Genomic DNA, 19,239 nt, shown 5'->3' with positions numbered 1-19,239 from the left:
GTCTAGTTGACTTTCCATACGTCTTATAGACAAAATACAGTGGCAAACTTCTCTGGTACTAAATTAATTAGATTTATTAAATGATATGTAATCAAATAAATATATTTTATTTTATGCCCCTCATTTAATTATAGAAGCTTTGAAATTTAAATGTTTTCAAATAACGTTTGCAACAATGCAGTAACAAAATATCAAGAATCATCATAGGAAGATTAAATGAAAAAAAAAAACACAAATAAGTAATATAATTAACATTTTTATTAATAATTTTGACCTTTTAATTGATAAATTTTAATAAGCAGAACAATAACTTTTTGTGCAATGCTAATGGCTTGGTACTATAAAATATATATTCTTACTTTACGATGTATCCTACTTACAGCAAGGCAGCAAGAGACTCTTATGTTAAGGCATCGTCATTGGAAATCAACGCTGCACGTTGTCCTATTATCGAAATGGTAATAAAAATAATATATTCTTCTGAATGAGAATCGAACGCAGTGACGCTACTATCGCCCTCACTAAATAAATACAATAGAGTATATTAAATCAAAATAAAAAAAAACTTAATTAAAATTTGTCAAAAGTATATAAAAATAATGTTACAGGATTTGCTTGCTATCGGTAAAAAATTAAAACAATACCTTAAACAACATTTAAACTTAATAGATAAAGTAAATCTACGTTTTGTAATTAAGAGCCATCTATAAATACATCAAACATTTAATAGGGTGGAGGGGGGGTCGAGGAAGTGTGACATCTGACTCTCAAAATAATATTAGGATATAAACACAAACATCATTTCAAAATTACTGTTTTAAATAATTAATTCGTATGCCTGAAATTGCATAATATGGAACGTCACACTGGGTACGGGGGGAGAGAAGTAGGAGTCAAAAATCACAATAATGACATAAATTGTCGTATAACGTAATTTATGCATGGCCCGTTAAAATATACGTATACATAAGCCAATCAAATGACCGTTTAGTTCAAAAGACTAATTACTACAATTTATTGCGATTTTACATACTATTAATATTTAAATAAGTACTCCCTTTCTTTCTTGGCGCAAGTTAAAATGTACTGGAAGATTTACAGTTGTAGTAGATGCTTCTTTATTGCTATTGCTGTCACTTTTGACACGTTTATCCTTTGCCATTTTCATAACCTGGAAATGTAATTAAAAAATAAATTTCAAAACTATTTTATATGAGGTATGTAGTGGCGCAAGAGCACAAGTGTATGACTGTAAACGCGACTGATTGTGGGTTTCATCCCCACTCGAGGAAAAGAAATATTCATTGAAATTTATATTTTCATTTCTTTCCTCTGATGTCGAGGCACAGCGCAGCGTTGAGTTCCGCCACTCAACACACAATGTTTCCAGAATTCGGCGAAAACGGGGAATGGACTGTCTTAAACACTAGGTTTTATAACAAAGAAATAAGAATTATTTTCATATTAAATTCCGCTACTCTTACATATTTTATTTTGATTAATGTATTTTTTTTAATATTTTTAGTATTATTACTATTATTGTGATAAAGTATTATTATTATAAAGTATTATTATTATAAAGACATACAGCATCATCGATGGTCCTGAACTGCCAGTTCCAGTGCACTCTGTATAAGTAGGGGCGGTGGTCGAACCGGTTGTCGTCGGGGCTGTACGACTCTGCGTGGTAAGACGGCGTCAGCACCGTCATCTTGTGACGGTTGATAGCGTAGCAACGAAAGAAGTGTTTCACTTTTTCCGCTACCTGTAATTTAATATTTGTTATTTTAGTTTAGTTTAGTTTTAGTTTAAATATTATGTATTATTCATAAGGTGCAGTGTACGACCTTTTAACTGCAAACATTCTTTTTTACAGTAGAAAAAGCGGGAGGCCAGTCTTGGCGCAGGGGTAGTGTGTGTGACAGTAAGCACGATTAGTTGTAGGTCCGATCCCAACTCGAGGAAATGAAATCTTTAACATTTTTGTTTCTTCGCACTGGTGTCAAGGCAAAGCACAGCATTAAGTTCTGCCACACAATATACTTCACATTGTATATCGCACACAGCAGGGTAGGCAGAGGGAACCTAGTGTTAAGACAATCCATTTCCCACTTTCTGCCGAATTCTGGAGGCATTGCGTGTTGAGTGGAATAACTCAACGCCGCGCTTTGCCTCGACACAGCGTGCTTGTATGCTAATTTATCATTGCACCACTAGATAGAACCTATGAGAAATAAATTTCACGAGAATTAACTGAAATTGTAATTTTTTTAAAAACCAAACAAAATGTATAGTACAACAGCATACCTCCTCAGGAGTACACTTATTACTCCACTTGTGGACTAATTTCTGGAACATACTATAAGGACCGCAGTGTTCAGATTTTCTGAGGCGACCGAATTCTGATAGTTCAACGTACGTCATGCCCATGTCTTCTTCATCCGTTTGTGCTATTTGACCGTCGGCTAGTGGTTCTAATTCCGCAGTTGGTGGAGCTTGTAATATCTCAGATAGAGATGGCAAGAAAAAGCTGGAAAGTGAAAGGTCTAATGAATAAGCAATAGGTTCAAATGTTATAAGTTTTCTAAAGATATTTTTAAACTCTTAGAGTACACCCTTCAAATAAGTTTAAACGTTTTGAACATAAATAATATATTTACAATTACTTATCGAATTCTATAAATAATAACAAAAAGATATCAAAATTATGAACAGTAATTTGTTTCTTTTAATATCCCTATTTCAACATAAAAGTATAAAACAATGATTAAAAAACAACAAACCGATTCTTAGCATATTGCAAAAACGATTTCAAATCAGTTTTAGATATTCCTCCAATAGGGTTAACATCGGCACTGGAACAGTCGTATTTGGTCATATAACCCGTTAATGCCTCGTCGACGTTGGACGAGCCGAGCACTAAGAGGCCACCGGGCCTACCTCGCGCCCACAGCATTAGTTGTGCAAATAGATAAGCTATAACCATTCTGATACGAGCCTACAGGGAATTAGACATAATTAAATTTAATATAGAATTAAGACAAAACAAGTGACGAGTAGAAAATAAGAATTACGTATTGTTAGGATGCAGATATAAGATTCTCATGAATTATTTTTATTTTCTCACTCTGGTAAGGCGTTGAGTTCCGCCACTCAACGTCGCGGTTTACGCTCCCTATCCTATTATAAAAGTAGGATACAAACGAAGCAAAAATACACCAAAGTTTGTAGTAGTTTTTGTAGTGTTCATTCGTCTATTTAAAAGTCTATTTGAATAAGGAACAATTTGAATTTGAAAACCATCACGGTGTATAATAATAAATATATAAAATAATTGAAATTTCTATGTTCATATTTTCCAATATCAAGATGAATCTGTAGAACTTAAGTAAAAATAAGTAAAAAAGAAAATTTTTAAAGTACCTGAATATTTTGTAAGGCTCGATTTTGCCGCGGACAGCCACCTTTACTCATGAACTTGGGAACTAGTCCAGTTGCCGTTGTAAATATTCCTATGACGGCGCTAACCGCCGAGTCTATCAATACGGGGAAATGGTAACTACCTATTTCGCTGGCAAGCTAAAAAGATATTTGTTATAGTTTTACTTAAATTAACATATGTTAATTGCCAAATTTACATATTTTATCATGAAAAGCTACACATTATAGAATAACATGCATCTTAAATAAAATGGAAAATAAACTAAAGTAAATACTAACTTTGCTATTATAAATTTACACAAAACTTACCTGAGAGGCTCTTTGCTTAGTTTCAGTGCTGGAATTCTCCGACGCCATATAACAAGTAACTAACAATCTGTTACACAACTCCATGGGGTCGGAAGGTGTGTAATCAGATTGGCATAGGATTTTCCTTAAATCGTATAATACTTGGCTTTCTATAAAAAAAAAATATTTTAGCTTCACTTTGTATATGTATATATAGTATTCCCTAACCAGATTATCGTTTTTCGCTGACTTTACAACACTGCGTGTTGGGTGGCGGAACTCAACGCAGAGCTTTGTCTTGTTACCAGAGTGTGAACACTAAGTTCCAAGGTTCCCTCTCTGCCCTGCTATGTGCGGGATACAGCGTGAAGCTAAAAAAACGTTAAGCGTGTAAAATTACACTTTAAATGCAGTATACAATTTATATTATAGTTTCTTAAGATTATTTATGATTTTAGAATAATAAACACAGACATTGATGGCTTTTTGTAGTAGTTTTATGTTTTCAACTACAAACCTCCTTTTTGTATCGCCTCACATATTTGAGTGCACATAGAGAATACAATACACGCTGTGCTAGTAGAATCCGCGCCGCCACTAAGTGGTAGGAAGAAACCACCTTGACCAGATCGTCGCAAGTAATCCCACAGCCAACACGCTGGGCCTGAAATGCAATATACTATTAGTTTAAATATTAATTTGTAAATTATAACTAGACGCCGTCGTGGCGCAAGGGCACCGCGTGTAAACTCGACGGTTATCGGTTCGATTCCCACAAGGCAGAATGAATTATTTAATACTTTCATTTCCTCGCTCTAGTAACAAGGCAACGATTGACGTTAACTTTCGCCACTCAACACGAATTGTCTCAAAGACTCGGTCGAACGTGGGGTACAGAATGTCTTAACATAAGATTCCCTCCTGTTATATTTGGAAAATCACCTAATTCAATTTCTTCTTCGGGCGTCAAATACTTCCATTCAATAGGTGGACTGACTGTCAGTTGGACATCCTCAACGTCTGATAAAGCGAAATCCACAGAAACTCTAGGAAACGAAGGAGTAGAGGCAGCCAAGTGTGACCTAGATCGTCTACTTGTGCGATACGCCCGTATGTCTTCTAAATCTATTGTAGCTGTTGTCACTTCCTTAAATCATAGACTTAATTATATAAATTGTAATTAAATAATATAAATACTAATGAAATTTATATAAATGCAAAAGTACTTAGATTAGATTAATTATTAACTCGTATATTAAAATACAAGCTATATAAAAGCCGTCGTGGCGGAAAGGCACAAGTGTTTGACTGTAAACGCGTCGGCTATGAATTCGATTCCCATTCGGTGGACTGAAATATTTCATATTTCCACTTCCTCGCCCTGGTAAGGAGGACAAGGGCAACGTTGAGTTCCGCCACTCAACAAGTAATGTTCCAAACAGTGAAGAGTGGGGAATGGTGCGTCTTAACAGTGCTATATGCGGGTTACATCGTGAAGCTCAAAAAAAACTAGCTAATTTAAGGTAATTCAAGAAAATAGGTAGGTATATCATCATTATCAGTATGAAGTTGTAAACAAAAATACTTACAACATCCTGTAGAGCAAACTGCAAGGCTCTACTAACAATGTCCCCGTTAACTGCCACACAGGAACAACCATTAAAGTAAATTCTTTGTCCATCGCATCCCCGTAGATTACTAAACAAGTAGGCACCCCCACTTTTAAATGTAGCACTTTTAATCATATCTATAGTTACGTGTGCTTTCCTCAATTCCATATAGCTACCAGAACCGTTTGATATTATTTCGACACCATCAAGACTTAATGGAATATGAGGGCTGTAATAAAAAATTACGAATTGGATAAATATATTTTCATTCTATTTGTTTTGGTAAGTAATAGATTATAATGACTAAAATTATAATAGCAGTAACTGACGTGACTGTACTCAAAATCATTCAATTTATTACAATGCCATCGTAGCAGAGTGGACTCATACAATACTTTACAATATTATTAATCATAAGTTCAAGTTTCATTCAAAAGAAAGCTTATGCAAAGCAATGTCTTAGATCATCGAAAAATTAGTCTTCTATCGGTAATTTTCCTTTGTTTGTCAAATTATTTTACCTTTGAGGATTCCACAATTCTTCGCAAATTTCAAAACCAATACATGTATCCTTGGTTGAAATTACAGCATCTCCGATAGGTACGGTTGTTTGATTCGTTATAGAAGTAATCATTCGTGGCAAGTAATAGTCTTCTATTTGACGCTCCTATTGGCAAACAGTAATTAAAAGTTTATAGATTTACAATCACAAGAAATATAATTAGATTATATTACGACTTTAAAGAAACAATTAAAGCATTATCAAATCTTACTTTAGTCCAAGGTGAAAACCATCGAGTTTCTCTATAATTTCCATCTTCACATAGCAAAGTTTTTGGTCTTATCAACAATATTTTCTTATTTAAAAATGCAACACGACAATTATACGATACATTTCGATGTTGAACTGGCATGCCAACATCTATAAGGATATCTTTGCAAGTTGGTGATTTTAGTAATTCTGCCAAGACTTGCCAGCTATGAAAGAACGTATCAGGCTCATGAAAATGATCTTCACAGCTGTACCCACTGAAAAATTATATGTAAATGTGTATAACATGCAAAAGTATATAATTATATTAATCAAAAATAGCTAATCGTATTTAAATTAAAGTTTACACAAGAAAAGACCTCTTTTCTCCTATCAATGTCTAATAAACGTATTAAAAAGATACAGTTCAAATTTGTTTATATAGATTAGAATCGTAATATCCATACAGACACATTTATATAGAAAGCAGTAATTATGTAATAACCGAAGTAAGTCTATAACATAAATTCTAGCATACCATATTTCCAACTCTGGTCCTGTTCTGTAAAGTGCACCCATTTCTTTAGCTTCTTGGATAGATTGTAAAATTCTATTTAAGTTTCCATCAAAATCTAATGCCCATTGATTTAAAGTGCATACTGCAACTACTACTTTACGGCCCATTTTGAAGAAGTAGGTTATGTGTTTTTATACTAGATTTACTAAAATAAAATTTGTTGAAATTAGTAATTTAAAAAGAAAATGTTTTAAAATCATATCTTAAAAGATTTATTTAAATTACAATTGTCACAGTGTACGACTATACACCCGATGGTTCTGAGTTCGATTCTGAGGTCTTTGCATTTAATTTATATATACTTCCTCGTCTTATAAAATAAAACGCGTTGATGAATTCCGCTTTAATCGCGGTTGGGCTGTTAAGTTAAGGAGGTTAAGTATTTTAGCACTTAAGTTCTTCCGAACTACTCCGCTGTATGTTGCATGTGAGAGAAGAAAATATAAATATTATTATTGCAAAATAAATGAAAAAAATGTCTAAGATGAAAGTAATTAAAAAGATTACTATAATTATTCAACGCTGTAAAAAAGATACCAAAAATAACAAATAAAATAACTATTCATATCCAAATAATGTTACAATTCTAAACAATAGGCGTTTTTATGGAATATGATGACATAATAAAATCAGTAAATCTCATTGATAGGCGACACACGACGGTGAAATCGATCGGTACCAGCTCGTACCAAACATCGGTCAACCACCTCGCCCTAAGCCCTGTGACCCTATATAAGGACTACGCACCATTAAAACAACGGCGTAATTTGAATCTCCTAAAACTTTAAATATTGGGAATAACTAACAGATAATCTAAAAAAGCTTTTAAAATACAAAGAAATCTTACATTAATAAAAAAAAATCAGGCCAAGCATCTTTGAGCACTTGAAAAAGAAAGAACGAAAAGTAGCTATTTTACTGAAATATTTGCAGTTAAACATGAATTAAGTTTTATAACAATTCTAAACATATTTTATTCTCAAGCAAGTACAAGTATAATAAATTATATTTACTTTTGAAAATAACTGACGTAATAGGGAATTTTATATGGACATACCAAATACTCAATTTACATTTAGTATACTGCCATATGGGTGATATATTTATACATATAGACAGGCAGAGTAAATTACGTAACCTCACAAAATCTATTACAAAGCTTTTATATAAAAAATAGAAATAATTTTAACCAGTCATTTACTCATATCATAATATTTAGTAAATCCATCAATGGTCTCTTTAAACTGTGGGTTCTTTAAAGGTTCTTAATAAAGAACAAATAAGACTAAACAGACAGTGCAATAAGAGACTAAAGACTTATAAATAAATACAATACAAATTTTCTGTGTCAATGAATAAAGATCGTAAGCAAAATGTATCTCACCTGTGTTTTTCTTTTCTTCAAATTCAGTATCGATCTACTTATAGCGTTGCCATAACAACAACTATTAAATATTAATCATGCCTTATATGCTACTTACGTTCAAGGATTTTAATGTATACCAAACTAGGCTTCAGTAGAAGTTGAGTGACGGAATAAGATCCACTACTCAACTCCACCTTATGCCTAGGACCACGCAATGCTTAGAGAATACAGCGGAAATTCGATCACGAATGAAAGATCGAAAAATATAAATTATAAGACCATTTGAGAAGCAATTATTATATTTAGTAATATTTTATATCATTATTTTGTATATTATGTAATTTTAATATAAAAAAGCTCATAGCTCCGAAGTTTTCACGCCCGACGCTTACACAAGTTTACATATTACGAGGAAGTGCAGTCACCTTTGGAACTCCCGGCGAAGCGTTACAAACTACATTAAGCAAATCTATGTGCCGTAGAGTTCTAAAATATATATACTTGTTAATAAAATCTAAACGCTATTCTAGATTTTTTTATTATGTTAATTTAATTATGGCCTATTTAAAATGAACACACAAGACTTGCAAATTAATGCAACTACAAAATAGCGGAGAAAGGAGGAGATAAGCGAAGGAGGAAATAAGCTATTTTAAAAAATATTGCCAATTTTAGCATGCGTTATTTTACGACAAAATGGACATAAAGGACACTGATGTTAATAAGAAAGAAAAAGAAATAATGAAGATTAATTCTAATGGTAAGTCTCATTATACACACGTACAAAAACCTATCTACAAAAGAATACGCTAAGGAATATCTAAATATCACGCAGCACCTACACTGTATTTATGAAAGTAAACGTTTGTTAAAAGAGCAGTAATTGATGGTTTAATCAAAGTTAGTCGATAGTTTACGGTTGTAGGAAAATTGTTGAAGTTTACTGATACCACCTGACGTCACCAATCACTTGATAAAACGCGCTAAGCGATCGAAGCATGACATCAGTTAGGGTTTTCGTCTCCCAATCACGGTACCTTTTGGTCCCACACGAAAGCTTCAGTTTGCTACCGCCCGTCGTTTCACCTGCCAGTCTACCCTTTGTCGTAACTCTAAACCGCAGCCATGGTGACAGGGTATTTAAATGTTTTTTTTACGAAAACGATAACAGCTAAAAACTAAGTTAAATTCAAAATTTATAATCAAATATATTTAAATTGTTTAAAATGTTATGGTGGAAACAACTGGAGTGTGTCCAAAACAACGTTATGATGATAGAACGGGAAGAACAGAGGAGAGACTACATTGATAACACGACAGTCACGTTGACACTTCCCACTAGAGATCCAGTTTTACAAGATAATTTACTGATAGCTAATATAGAGCAAGTAAAAACATTGCAAGCTTCTCTTTTTCCTATATGCAACAAAGGTAAATTAAGTAAAGTACATCGTCAATTTTGTGGTTATCTAGTCTATTAATTTATTCAAAGCGTGATCCACGCATTTATAAAATAACTATAATTAGATATTTTATAGTGAATTTTATTTTTAGGCACCTTTATATCAAACTTTCTACAAAACAATATTAAAACGAATCAACTAGAAATAAACACTGATATCAAAACTTTTAAAACTACAGCCAAACTAAGAGAACCGCGTGATCTATTTGCTTTACCTAAGGAACTAGATTGTCCACAGCAGGCACCAAGGTGGCCGTCGGAATGTCAAGTAAAAATAATATTTAACAACGTAATGTAACTATTAATTAGAATGTTTGTTTAATTTGTATAAATCAAATAAAAAAATAAATCAGCTTCACACTGTATCCTCCACACAGCAGGGTAGGCAGATGGAACCTAGTGTTAAAACACTCCGTTGCCCACTTTCTGCAAAATTCGGTAAGTTTCGTGTGTTGCGTGGCGGAACAACTCGACGTCGCCCTTTGCCTCGACACCAGAGCGAAAAAATGAAAATATAAATTTAAATAAATATATCAGTTTCTCGAGTGGGGATCAAACCCATTACCAGTCGCGTTTAGCGTCACACACTTGTGCCCTCGTCTTTAATTAGGACTAGATATTTTTCGATATAGGTTGTAGAAGAAAGAATACAACATATAATGTGGAGCCCTGCTTCCCCGGAACCGTATTACGTATCATCTGGAAAAGAACTCAAGCCACAGCCAGTAGGAGAAGAAGCTGGAACTGTAATTTTCCAATATTATCCAATGAGTGCCGTAAATTATGTAAGTAATTATATTATTAGGCAATTATAGGTTTTGTTTATCAAAATAAAACTATAATTCATAATATTAACTTTAAATCGTAACCAGAGGCCAGTTGTGGCGCAGGGGCACAAAGTGGCAGGGGCAAATTAAAGTTCACAGTTGTATAAAAATAAAACAAAAAATGAAAGTAGTGTCAAAACACTTCGTTATCCACTTTTTTGTTTGAATCTGAGAACAGACCAGAGAGAGACTTACTTTGAATATAATCATTCTCTATCGCAGTTAGACAATATAAGATTGCATTGTGGTGGTCTCAAAACTTTATATATATTTTTCCAGTGTATCCCGCATGTACCCCCTACTACATACTACAAAAATGGGGAGCGGAATGTCTTCTGTCTTAACACACTTAAGATACTCCGCTCCTCACTTTTCGAATTTCTGGAGAACAGACACTAGAACGAATAAATGAACACATTTTATTTCCCCGAGTGGAAATTGAACCCACTACCTTTTGCATTGTACAGTTATACGCGTGTGCCCCTTCGTCACGACTGGCCTCAATATCATCATAAAAATTTATACAGTTTAATTATAACTTTATAATGATGTTGATTAATATTCACAGTTTAGTCGATCATCGGTCGGGGGTTCTCGACTATTTCTATCAGCATGTACTACTTCGGGTGGAGACGATGAATTAAAATTTGAATCACGTTTCGAAAGCGGAAATTTAGCCAAAGCAATCAAAATTACCTCCGCCTATTATGAATTACATCTTCGTACGGACCTCTACACTAATAGACATATGCAATGGTTTTATTTTAGAGTTTCGAACACAAGAAAACAAATGATGTATAGGTAAAACAATAAAACTATTTAATTTTAGAAACTAAAGGCGGCGTTGAGTTCCACTACTCAACGTTCAATACCACGAAAATAGGGCGGAAAGTGGCGAACGGAGTGACTTAACATAACGTTTCTCCCTATGCCTTTCTATACGCGAAATACTGTGTTAAACTAAAAAAAAAACTAGGTTGGTCGTAATCAATTAACTAATTTAATTTTGACAATTGTACTTTTATTTAATATCTTTTAAGATATTACTACTACTTATTAATATCTTTTATTTAATTAAAATATTTTTTAGGTTTTCAATAGTTAATTTGTCAAAGCCTGAAAGCCTCTATAATGAGGGTATGCGACCTTTGCTTTACTCGACGAAGGACGCTCAACTGCATTCGATCGGTTGGAGACGGTGCGGCGACAACATCGCGTATTACAAAAATGATTCAACGTTAGTCTATTTATAGCTTAATGTTTATATTCATTTTTTTTATTTAAGGCCAGATCAGATTAGAGGCCAGTCGTGAGACTATAAACACCACCGTTGTAGGTTCGATCCCCACGCGAGGAAATAACATTTATTTATTTTCATTTCTCTCAAAACTGCAATGTCTCCAGAATTCGGCGGAAAATGGAAAGTGTGTTGTTTAATAGGTTCCCTCAACCTACCCTGTTGTGCAGGATACAGCGTGAAGTTGGAAAAAAAATCTTTTTATTTAATCGGAAAAACGCGGCAAAATTATCCTATTCATTTTTTTCTAGATGTGAAGAAGAAGAACAATACCCAAGTTATACACTAACATTCAATTTAGAATTTCCTCATACGGACGATGCAGTATACATAGCACATTGTTATCCATACAGTTACTCTGATCTGCAAGAGTATTTATCGAGGCTACAAGCTCACCCCGTCAAATCTACATATTCTAAGTTAAGACTTCTTTGTAGAACCCTAGCTGGTAACAACGTGTACTATTTGACGATAACCGCACCGCAGAATCCTAACGAAATGGACCAAAAGGTATTTTTAGATTCAAAATAATCGAGATTTAAATTTTTTATAAGAAAATAAAGTTGTAAGGGGACTTATAATGCTCGGGTCAATAAGCATTACGTTTATACTTCATTTTGGTGTGATACCATATACTCAACAATTGTTTTTATTTAAATTTATTATTTTGAATAGAAATGTGATCAAATCCAAACACATATTAAGAATTTTCATAGTATCATGTCTTCATAATCGTGCAATAAATAATGTAAGTAATAAGACATTACTGATTACTACATTAATGATTTATTTATGATGTAACACAGAAAAAGAAAGCTGTCATTATTACGGCTCGAGTACACCCAGGAGAGACACCATCGTCGTGGATGATGAAAGGTTTCATGGACTTTCTCACAGGGGATACCAATCAGGCTCGAGAATTAAGGGAAAAATTTATTTTCAAACTAGTTCCTATGTTAAATCCAGATGGAGTAAGTATAAGTGTCTTTTCATAGCAATATTCATCATAATTATATAGAATAAAGAAAGTTAGTTATATTTTGTTATTTCAGGTTATTGTAGGTAATAATCGATGTTCATTAACCGGAAAAGATCTAAATAGACAATATCGTACAGTTATTAGAGAAACCTATCCTCCTGTATGGCATACTAAAGTTATGATACGCAGGTGAATGCCGAAATATAATACTTAAATTACTATAATATTCTTATAATATTATTTTTTAACTAATTAGTATAGGTTGCAGGAGGAATGCGGCGTAGCAATGTATGTTGATTTACACGCTCACTCTAGAAAGCATAATATCTTTATTTATGGATGCGAAAGTCGAAAAAACACTGATAAACGTTTACAAGAACAAGTTTTTCCTCTAATGCTTCATAAAAACGCTGCAGATAAGGTTATATATTTAGTATTTTTATGAAAGTCAATTGGCTAAAACGTACTTGTACATTATCATTATATTTGGCATTACGTAATTTCAGTTTTCATTTGAAAATTGTAAATTTAGAATTCAACGTAGCAAAGAAGGTACAGCAAGAGTGGTTATTTGGATGTTGGGAGTAGCAAATAGCTATACAATGGAAGCATCATTTGGCGGATCAGAATTGGGCAGTAGAATGTCGACGCACTTCACAGCGCAAGACTATGAAAGCCTTGGTCGCACATTTTGCGAAACTCTTTTAGATTTCTACGATGAAGATCCAAGTAAAGAAAGATTGAGAACCAAAATTGTTACACGTTTATTAAAAGAAGGTTCTAATGCTGATGAACCAACTAATATCGATCTTTCCGATTATTCTAGGTAATATATCATAATTAATAGGAACTTTTAGAAGGTATCAAAACAAACTCAATACAGCTGTGTACAAAATGTGTTAATTTGTAATTATCGTAACTATTAATCAATTACAGTGATGAAGGTGATACATCGAGTAGCAGTTCAGAAGCTGGAGCTCTAAAAATGTCATCTGGTATTACTCAACTAGCACCACCGCCGTCTCCTATCCTTCCAGATATAAGCAGGAATTTATCTGAAGTAATACGTAAAATAATAATATATGGTTCAAATATTTTTTTAAAACAACCTAAATGATGATGATGATATGTTTTTCAACAGAAACCACAAAAGCACCGCTTAATATTGGAAAAAATAAATCGAATTGAAAAAAGAAAGACCAAACGCGAAACTTTGCACGTATGTACGTAAACGCAAGTTTAATTTCCAACTTTAGAACTAAAATTTATAGAACACTAAATTAATATTGCAGGTGTCGAGGGCGACAATTGACATAACATCTGACGCCATGACCGATGCATCTTCAGATTGTGATTCGTTTGAAGAAAACCTAAGTCCTGTACGAAGGGTACGCAAGTTGCTGCAAACGTCGGGCAAGTTAAAACCAAGAAGAAAAAAGAAAATGCCACCTGAATTAAAAATCCTACCAGTCCCTGTAAATCTATTTGGTTTTCTAAAATGCTTATTTTCAAAAAACAGGTATGTATACATATATGAATATAAAATATGTTTATTTTTCAGACCAGTGACTCACCATTCAATTCAGATAGAGAAAAGAAGACTAATAAATTTAGACCAAGAAGTGTTTCAATGATTAATGATCATCTAACACAAAGTAAATCAAAGTTAAAGCCAGCTTCATGGCACCAGTTTCAAAAATTACCACCACCTAAGTAAGTACAAAAACTATTTTTGATATAATAAATATTCATAATTACAAAAATTTTAGTTATACAAAAATATGTGTATACAATATAATTAATTCTAATCAGGTGCCTGTCTGAAATAAAAGGACGGAACATGCAACCTTCTGAGTTGCAAGTAAAGTTAAACTCTTTAAAGAAAAATATATGGACTGGTGTTCAAGATGAAGATAAAGGCCCATTATCGTGGGGTATATCTAGTTTTGCCATGAACTCTTATTTCACTGATAGTGAGGCTTTACTCAGGTATATGTTTATTTTCCTATAAAAATAAATTGCCATACTAAATTGATTTAAACTTAAAATTGCTTTTTTGTAATATTTATTTACAGATCTTGTTCAAAAAAATTAGAAGAACTGGATAATGATAAACAAAAATTAAAAGATGAAAAAAAGAAGAAAAAAATAAAAAATAAAAATAAAGTTTCTGTTAAAATACCAACAGAAGATATATTAGAGCCAATTACCAGGATTCCTAAAATTAGTAAAAAGAAAGGAAAGTTAGTATCTTTTTTATTCTTTTTTGCCGTTTAAAACAAATTTATGAAAAATTGTGGACTTATCATCCATAAAATATTTTTAATCTAAAGTATAAAGTATACTTAAGTTAATAAAACAACATTTACATATTCTAGTAGTTTTATTGGCACATTATGAAATATTGTTATTATATCTTGACATTTCTGTTAGGTGACCCTAAAATAATAGATGTTGTTTATCCATTTAGTGATATTCTTAAGTCATTTAATTTTTGTTGTCTTCTTTTGCAGATTAAAACATGCAAAATCAGAATGTTTAATGAATAACACAAGTTTTACTGATATACCTAGAAACACTCAATCATCAAATAGACAAGCAAAATCAGCCTTCAGAAAAAGTGCATTTGTTGCAACAGCCATTCAGACTAAGAAATCAAATCGAAAATTAAATTCAAATATTATCTCTGACAATTCTGATTCTGAAGAATCAATACAAATAGTGAAAAAGATAAAAAAAAAATCGAAAATTGGGAAGCATAAATTGCAAAAAGCTGCTACTGCTGATACCAAAGTCAAAAATTAAGAGTGAGAGATACTTGTTACATTCACTATATCCCTATAGTAAAGTAGGCAGGTGGAACCTAGTGTTAGGATATTGTTCAGTGTTGAGTGGAGGAACTTGTGTTTGTGTTGTTACCAGTTACCAAAAGAAAATGAAAATATTTCATTTTGTGCTGAGTGGAAATAACATCTAAAACTGTTGTTTGCAATCTGATATTGTAGTTCTGTGCCACACAAGCCTCAATATATTTTAAAATTTTATTAAAAACCTTTTTGATAATTAATATTAAAGCATAAAATAGAAAAATAAATTATATAATTTAAAGATGTAAAATATTGTAAAACAAATGTAATAAAGCAAAATTTTATAAAAAAAACTTGTTTACCTAATATAAACATTTGTATATTCAAGAAATAGTTAGTGAGAATAAAATATAATAATAAAGTGCAAAATTGTGGTTTTGTGTGTGTTTTTTAATGAAAGACAAAAGTAACATAAAACTTAAAAATTGGCACTTTGTGGTCTTGTTTTCAGCATAAATGTAATCGTAATATTATGATTTTTTTTTAAAGTGAAGGATTTAATTCAATTTTAATAAGTTGGAAATTTTAAGTGTGTCTAAAGTTACATAATATTTATAAATAAAGTTCAATTAGCATAGTACTTTTAATAATATTGAACTATTTTCTTAAGAATATTTAATAATAAATATAATGGACTTACATTAAATTAAAAACACAATTATATAAAACCGTACTTATAGATTTTTTTAAATACATAAAAATATTAACAACCAATTATTTAAAAAATCACCAAAACATTTTAAAAGTTTTATGGTTAGTTTGACTTACTGATTTTGACTTTGACATTGGCAATTTAACAATCACAGCTATTAAATATTTTTTTAACGCTTTAGACACCTAGACAAAGAAATATGTAACCGTAAAAACCATTTGAGATAATTTCGCCATCATTGTGTAAATATTATATTATATTATTGTTAAATTTCTTATATACATTATATAAGAAATTTAACAATAATTAAAAATATAAATTAATAGTAAAGAAATAATTATAAACAGAATATCACAATGGACTATAAGTATTAATAATTAAGCTGCTTAAACCAAATATTTTTGGTGCTTCAACTTTCCAAGTTTTTTTAAATCACAACCAATAAGAACTAGCAAAATTATTAAACTACATTTAAGTAGTTTAATAATTTTGCTACTTCGTCGCAATCTTATTAGTGATCAGTCGAATAATATTTATTCCAATATAATGAATGATCAATATTTTTTCCAATATGGTGAATGTCAGAATGCTGTTCAAATGTTTGAACAGCAGGCGTAAGTTGCCGCTCATTAGACGTTACTTATTGACAGCTGCTATTTTCATATGTGATGAACTCAGAAATTTGATAGGAATTAGGATATAGGTACCTAATACGTTGTTAAAATACCTTAAAAAATTATAAAATAAAAGATTATATTTTTTTTATAAGAATATTATTCCATTAAGTATATTATACATTAAATTAACATACATTAGTCAACCAATTTGATTGGGTCAAATTAGTAGATGCTGTACAGAATGACGAAGAAACTGGTGTACTTGCGGAAAATGCCAAAATACGAAGCTCTCCAGTATTTGAAAATTGAAGTGCATTACTAACTCTGAGACCAGAAGATGTGTATCCTGGAGTTTGGGGATCTCCCGTTATAGGATTAAAAGTACCACATCTTGTTTTTGCCAGAATACAAGAAGTTACATTTGTATAAAATCGTACATTATCAGCATCCAATGTGATGTTTACTCCGGTTCTCGCTTCTCTCGTACACTGAGTTATCTGCAAAAAATGCAGGTAGAAGATACACCTACTAAGTTACTTACTCAGATAAAAAAAGTACGATACTAGTAAGATACTAACCAAATTCATAGAATTGGTCCGCCTCAGACATCTTACAAAATCACAGTATCCCATATAACAGCCAGAAGGTTGAACATTTAAAGCAGACGTAGATAAAGCCTACAAGTAAACATTTTACATCTCAAGATTAATATCAAACAAAATTATGATAATTTACCATTATTATTTTTTTAATAAAAACGACTAATTACCATTAGATTTGTTGCACACGTTGCATAAGAGGTATTCGTAAAATATTGTACAGCACACACACTTAATGCATTAAGTTCTTGAGGGCCCTTAAATTAAGCAGAGGAATATATAATAATAAAGTTATCTGCATAAAATTTAAAAGAACATCACTTTTTTAAAAAAAACTTTATCAAACATCATCACGATTTTTTTCAACAAAAAATCTGTGAACTCTCTAATTTTGCATTCTAAACTCACGTTATATCCCGCATACAGCAGGGTAGGCAGAAGGAACCTCGAGTTAAGATACTCCGTTCTCCACTTTCCGCCGAATTCTGGAGGCATTGCGTGTTGAGTAACTCAACGCCGAGCTTTGCCTCGACACCAGAGCGATGAAATGAAAATATAAATTTAAATAAATAGGTATTTCATTTCTTCGAATGGGGATCAAACCCAGATCCCGTCGATTTTGCAACACACTATGTCCCACTGCGCCAAGACTGGCCTCTATATAAAAAAACTCTCTACATCAAAATGAATATAATAGCTTTATGCAAAGATAGAATAGAATATACAGTGTGTAGAAATTTTTCTAAAGAAAAAAAATTTCACCTCTGGCATAGCCGTAACTCGTGAGAAACATGCAATACAAGCATCTCTTAATGTGACATTTGTGGGTTGCGCAGTACTGCATGCAAGATTAAGTAGATTCTGTAGTTTCGATCTGAAAAATAAACTCTACTGTAGTAATTTCTTATAGGCTTGTGACATTTATTATCTTAATTTTTTTATAACTTACCCATTGGATGGACATAAGGCTGATATTTTCTGAGTTTTCCATTGAAGAATTTTATTTTTCACATCACTTAAGTCGAAAATTCCATTAGATGCTGCACTTATCTGTAAAATTATGGGATGTTTCCTTATATAATTTTAGTTGCATTTATGTTAGAGTTAATATATTTAATATAATAAAGCTTCTGACCTCACTAATATTTAGAAAGTTCTGACTTTTCCATTGTAAAATATTTTTTTGTAATTCGTTTATATCTAAAAATGTGCCATATATTCGAATCTGTTGGACACAATAAAATAGGAAGAATATAATATTATATATTCTTATAAATTCAATAATTCACATTATCGGAAACAAAAAAAATACTTACAAGAATTGTGAGCAGTATTGTAGAGCCAAAGTAGATTTTTTTTGTCATATTTAAAGCTGGGTAGATTATAATGCTCTCCAATTTCAAATGTCAATAGAATAAAATATACATATGTAGTTCATGATACAATGAAAAGTCCGCGTCATACATCGGTGTTTCAAATTTTTATATAAATTGGTTCTGTATCTATTATAACGTAACTAAAATATAGTTTTTGTAGTTCTTCATATACAATATCTCAATTCTACAATTAAAATATTTTCAACCTTCCAAACATATCGTCGTGACAAATAATTTCCCAAGAAAATTATATAATTTCTTCTTAACAAAACCGGGACAAAAAATTTAATTTCAGCTTAATCACTTCCGTGAGTACTTAAATGGGTAATGTTTTTAATATGTATTTTATTTTTTATAAAAATAATGGAATTATAATATGTTAGTTCCTAAAATTCCAGTTCCTTTTATAAAAAAACTAAATCTAAGCAATCCTAAATTTACAATATTATTATAATAATAAATAGAAAACGATTATCACATTGTACGTGTTCATATCGCCGTAAAGAGAGAGTCACAACAACAAAGGCGAA

General features: G+C 31.8%; 3 protein-coding genes across 3 annotated transcripts; 1 reads left to right on the top strand and 2 right to left on the bottom strand.

Annotated features, from left to right (window-relative positions):
* Positions 1-239: 239 nt before the first annotated feature.
* On the bottom strand, positions 240-16,249 carry Nadsyn (NAD synthetase). The gene is made up of 13 exons (XM_085201198.1): positions 16,106-16,249; positions 6,629-6,812; positions 6,113-6,368; positions 5,861-6,006; positions 5,319-5,568; positions 4,672-4,876; positions 4,247-4,393; positions 3,751-3,899; positions 3,424-3,579; positions 2,784-2,998; positions 2,308-2,530; positions 1,589-1,765; positions 240-1,171 (listed from the first exon to the last, which is right to left on the bottom strand). The coding sequence occupies exons 2-13, from the start codon at positions 6,772-6,774 to the stop codon at positions 1,043-1,045; spliced, it is 2,199 nt and encodes a 732-aa protein (XP_085057324.1). The 5' UTR covers positions 6,775-6,812; positions 16,106-16,249; the 3' UTR covers positions 240-1,042.
* On the top strand, positions 9,061-15,519 carry LOC146529937 (cytosolic carboxypeptidase 2-like). Its single transcript, XM_085201197.1, has 17 exons — positions 9,061-9,464; positions 9,588-9,763; positions 10,128-10,280; positions 10,891-11,123; positions 11,413-11,559; positions 11,871-12,129; positions 12,426-12,590; positions 12,672-12,787; positions 12,860-13,019; positions 13,105-13,424; positions 13,535-13,658; positions 13,740-13,817; positions 13,891-14,073; positions 14,160-14,311; positions 14,411-14,587; positions 14,674-14,841; positions 15,112-15,519. The coding sequence occupies exons 1-17, from the start codon at positions 9,260-9,262 to the stop codon at positions 15,401-15,403; spliced, it is 3,108 nt and encodes a 1,035-aa protein (XP_085057323.1). The 5' UTR covers positions 9,061-9,259; the 3' UTR covers positions 15,404-15,519.
* Positions 16,250-16,918: 669 nt separating the features above from the next.
* Positions 16,919-18,817, bottom strand: LOC146529935 (uncharacterized). Its single transcript, XM_085200975.1, has 6 exons — positions 18,650-18,817; positions 18,283-18,383; positions 18,096-18,207; positions 17,504-17,590; positions 17,313-17,411; positions 16,919-17,231 (listed from the first exon to the last, which is right to left on the bottom strand). Exons 1-6 carry the CDS (start codon positions 18,695-18,697, stop codon positions 16,920-16,922), a joined length of 759 nt encoding a protein of 252 aa, XP_085057101.1. The 5' UTR covers positions 18,698-18,817; the 3' UTR covers position 16,919.
* Between the last annotated feature and the right edge of the window lie 422 nt (positions 18,818-19,239).

This window comes from Heliconius melpomene, chromosome 17, assembly GCF_056956725.1.
Source record: "Heliconius melpomene rosina isolate 202511_hmr_F chromosome 17, ASM5695672v1, whole genome shotgun sequence".
Classification (NCBI taxonomy): Eukaryota; Metazoa; Arthropoda; class Insecta; order Lepidoptera; family Nymphalidae; genus Heliconius; species Heliconius melpomene.
This window is presented reverse-complemented; position numbering and strand designations above follow the sequence as displayed.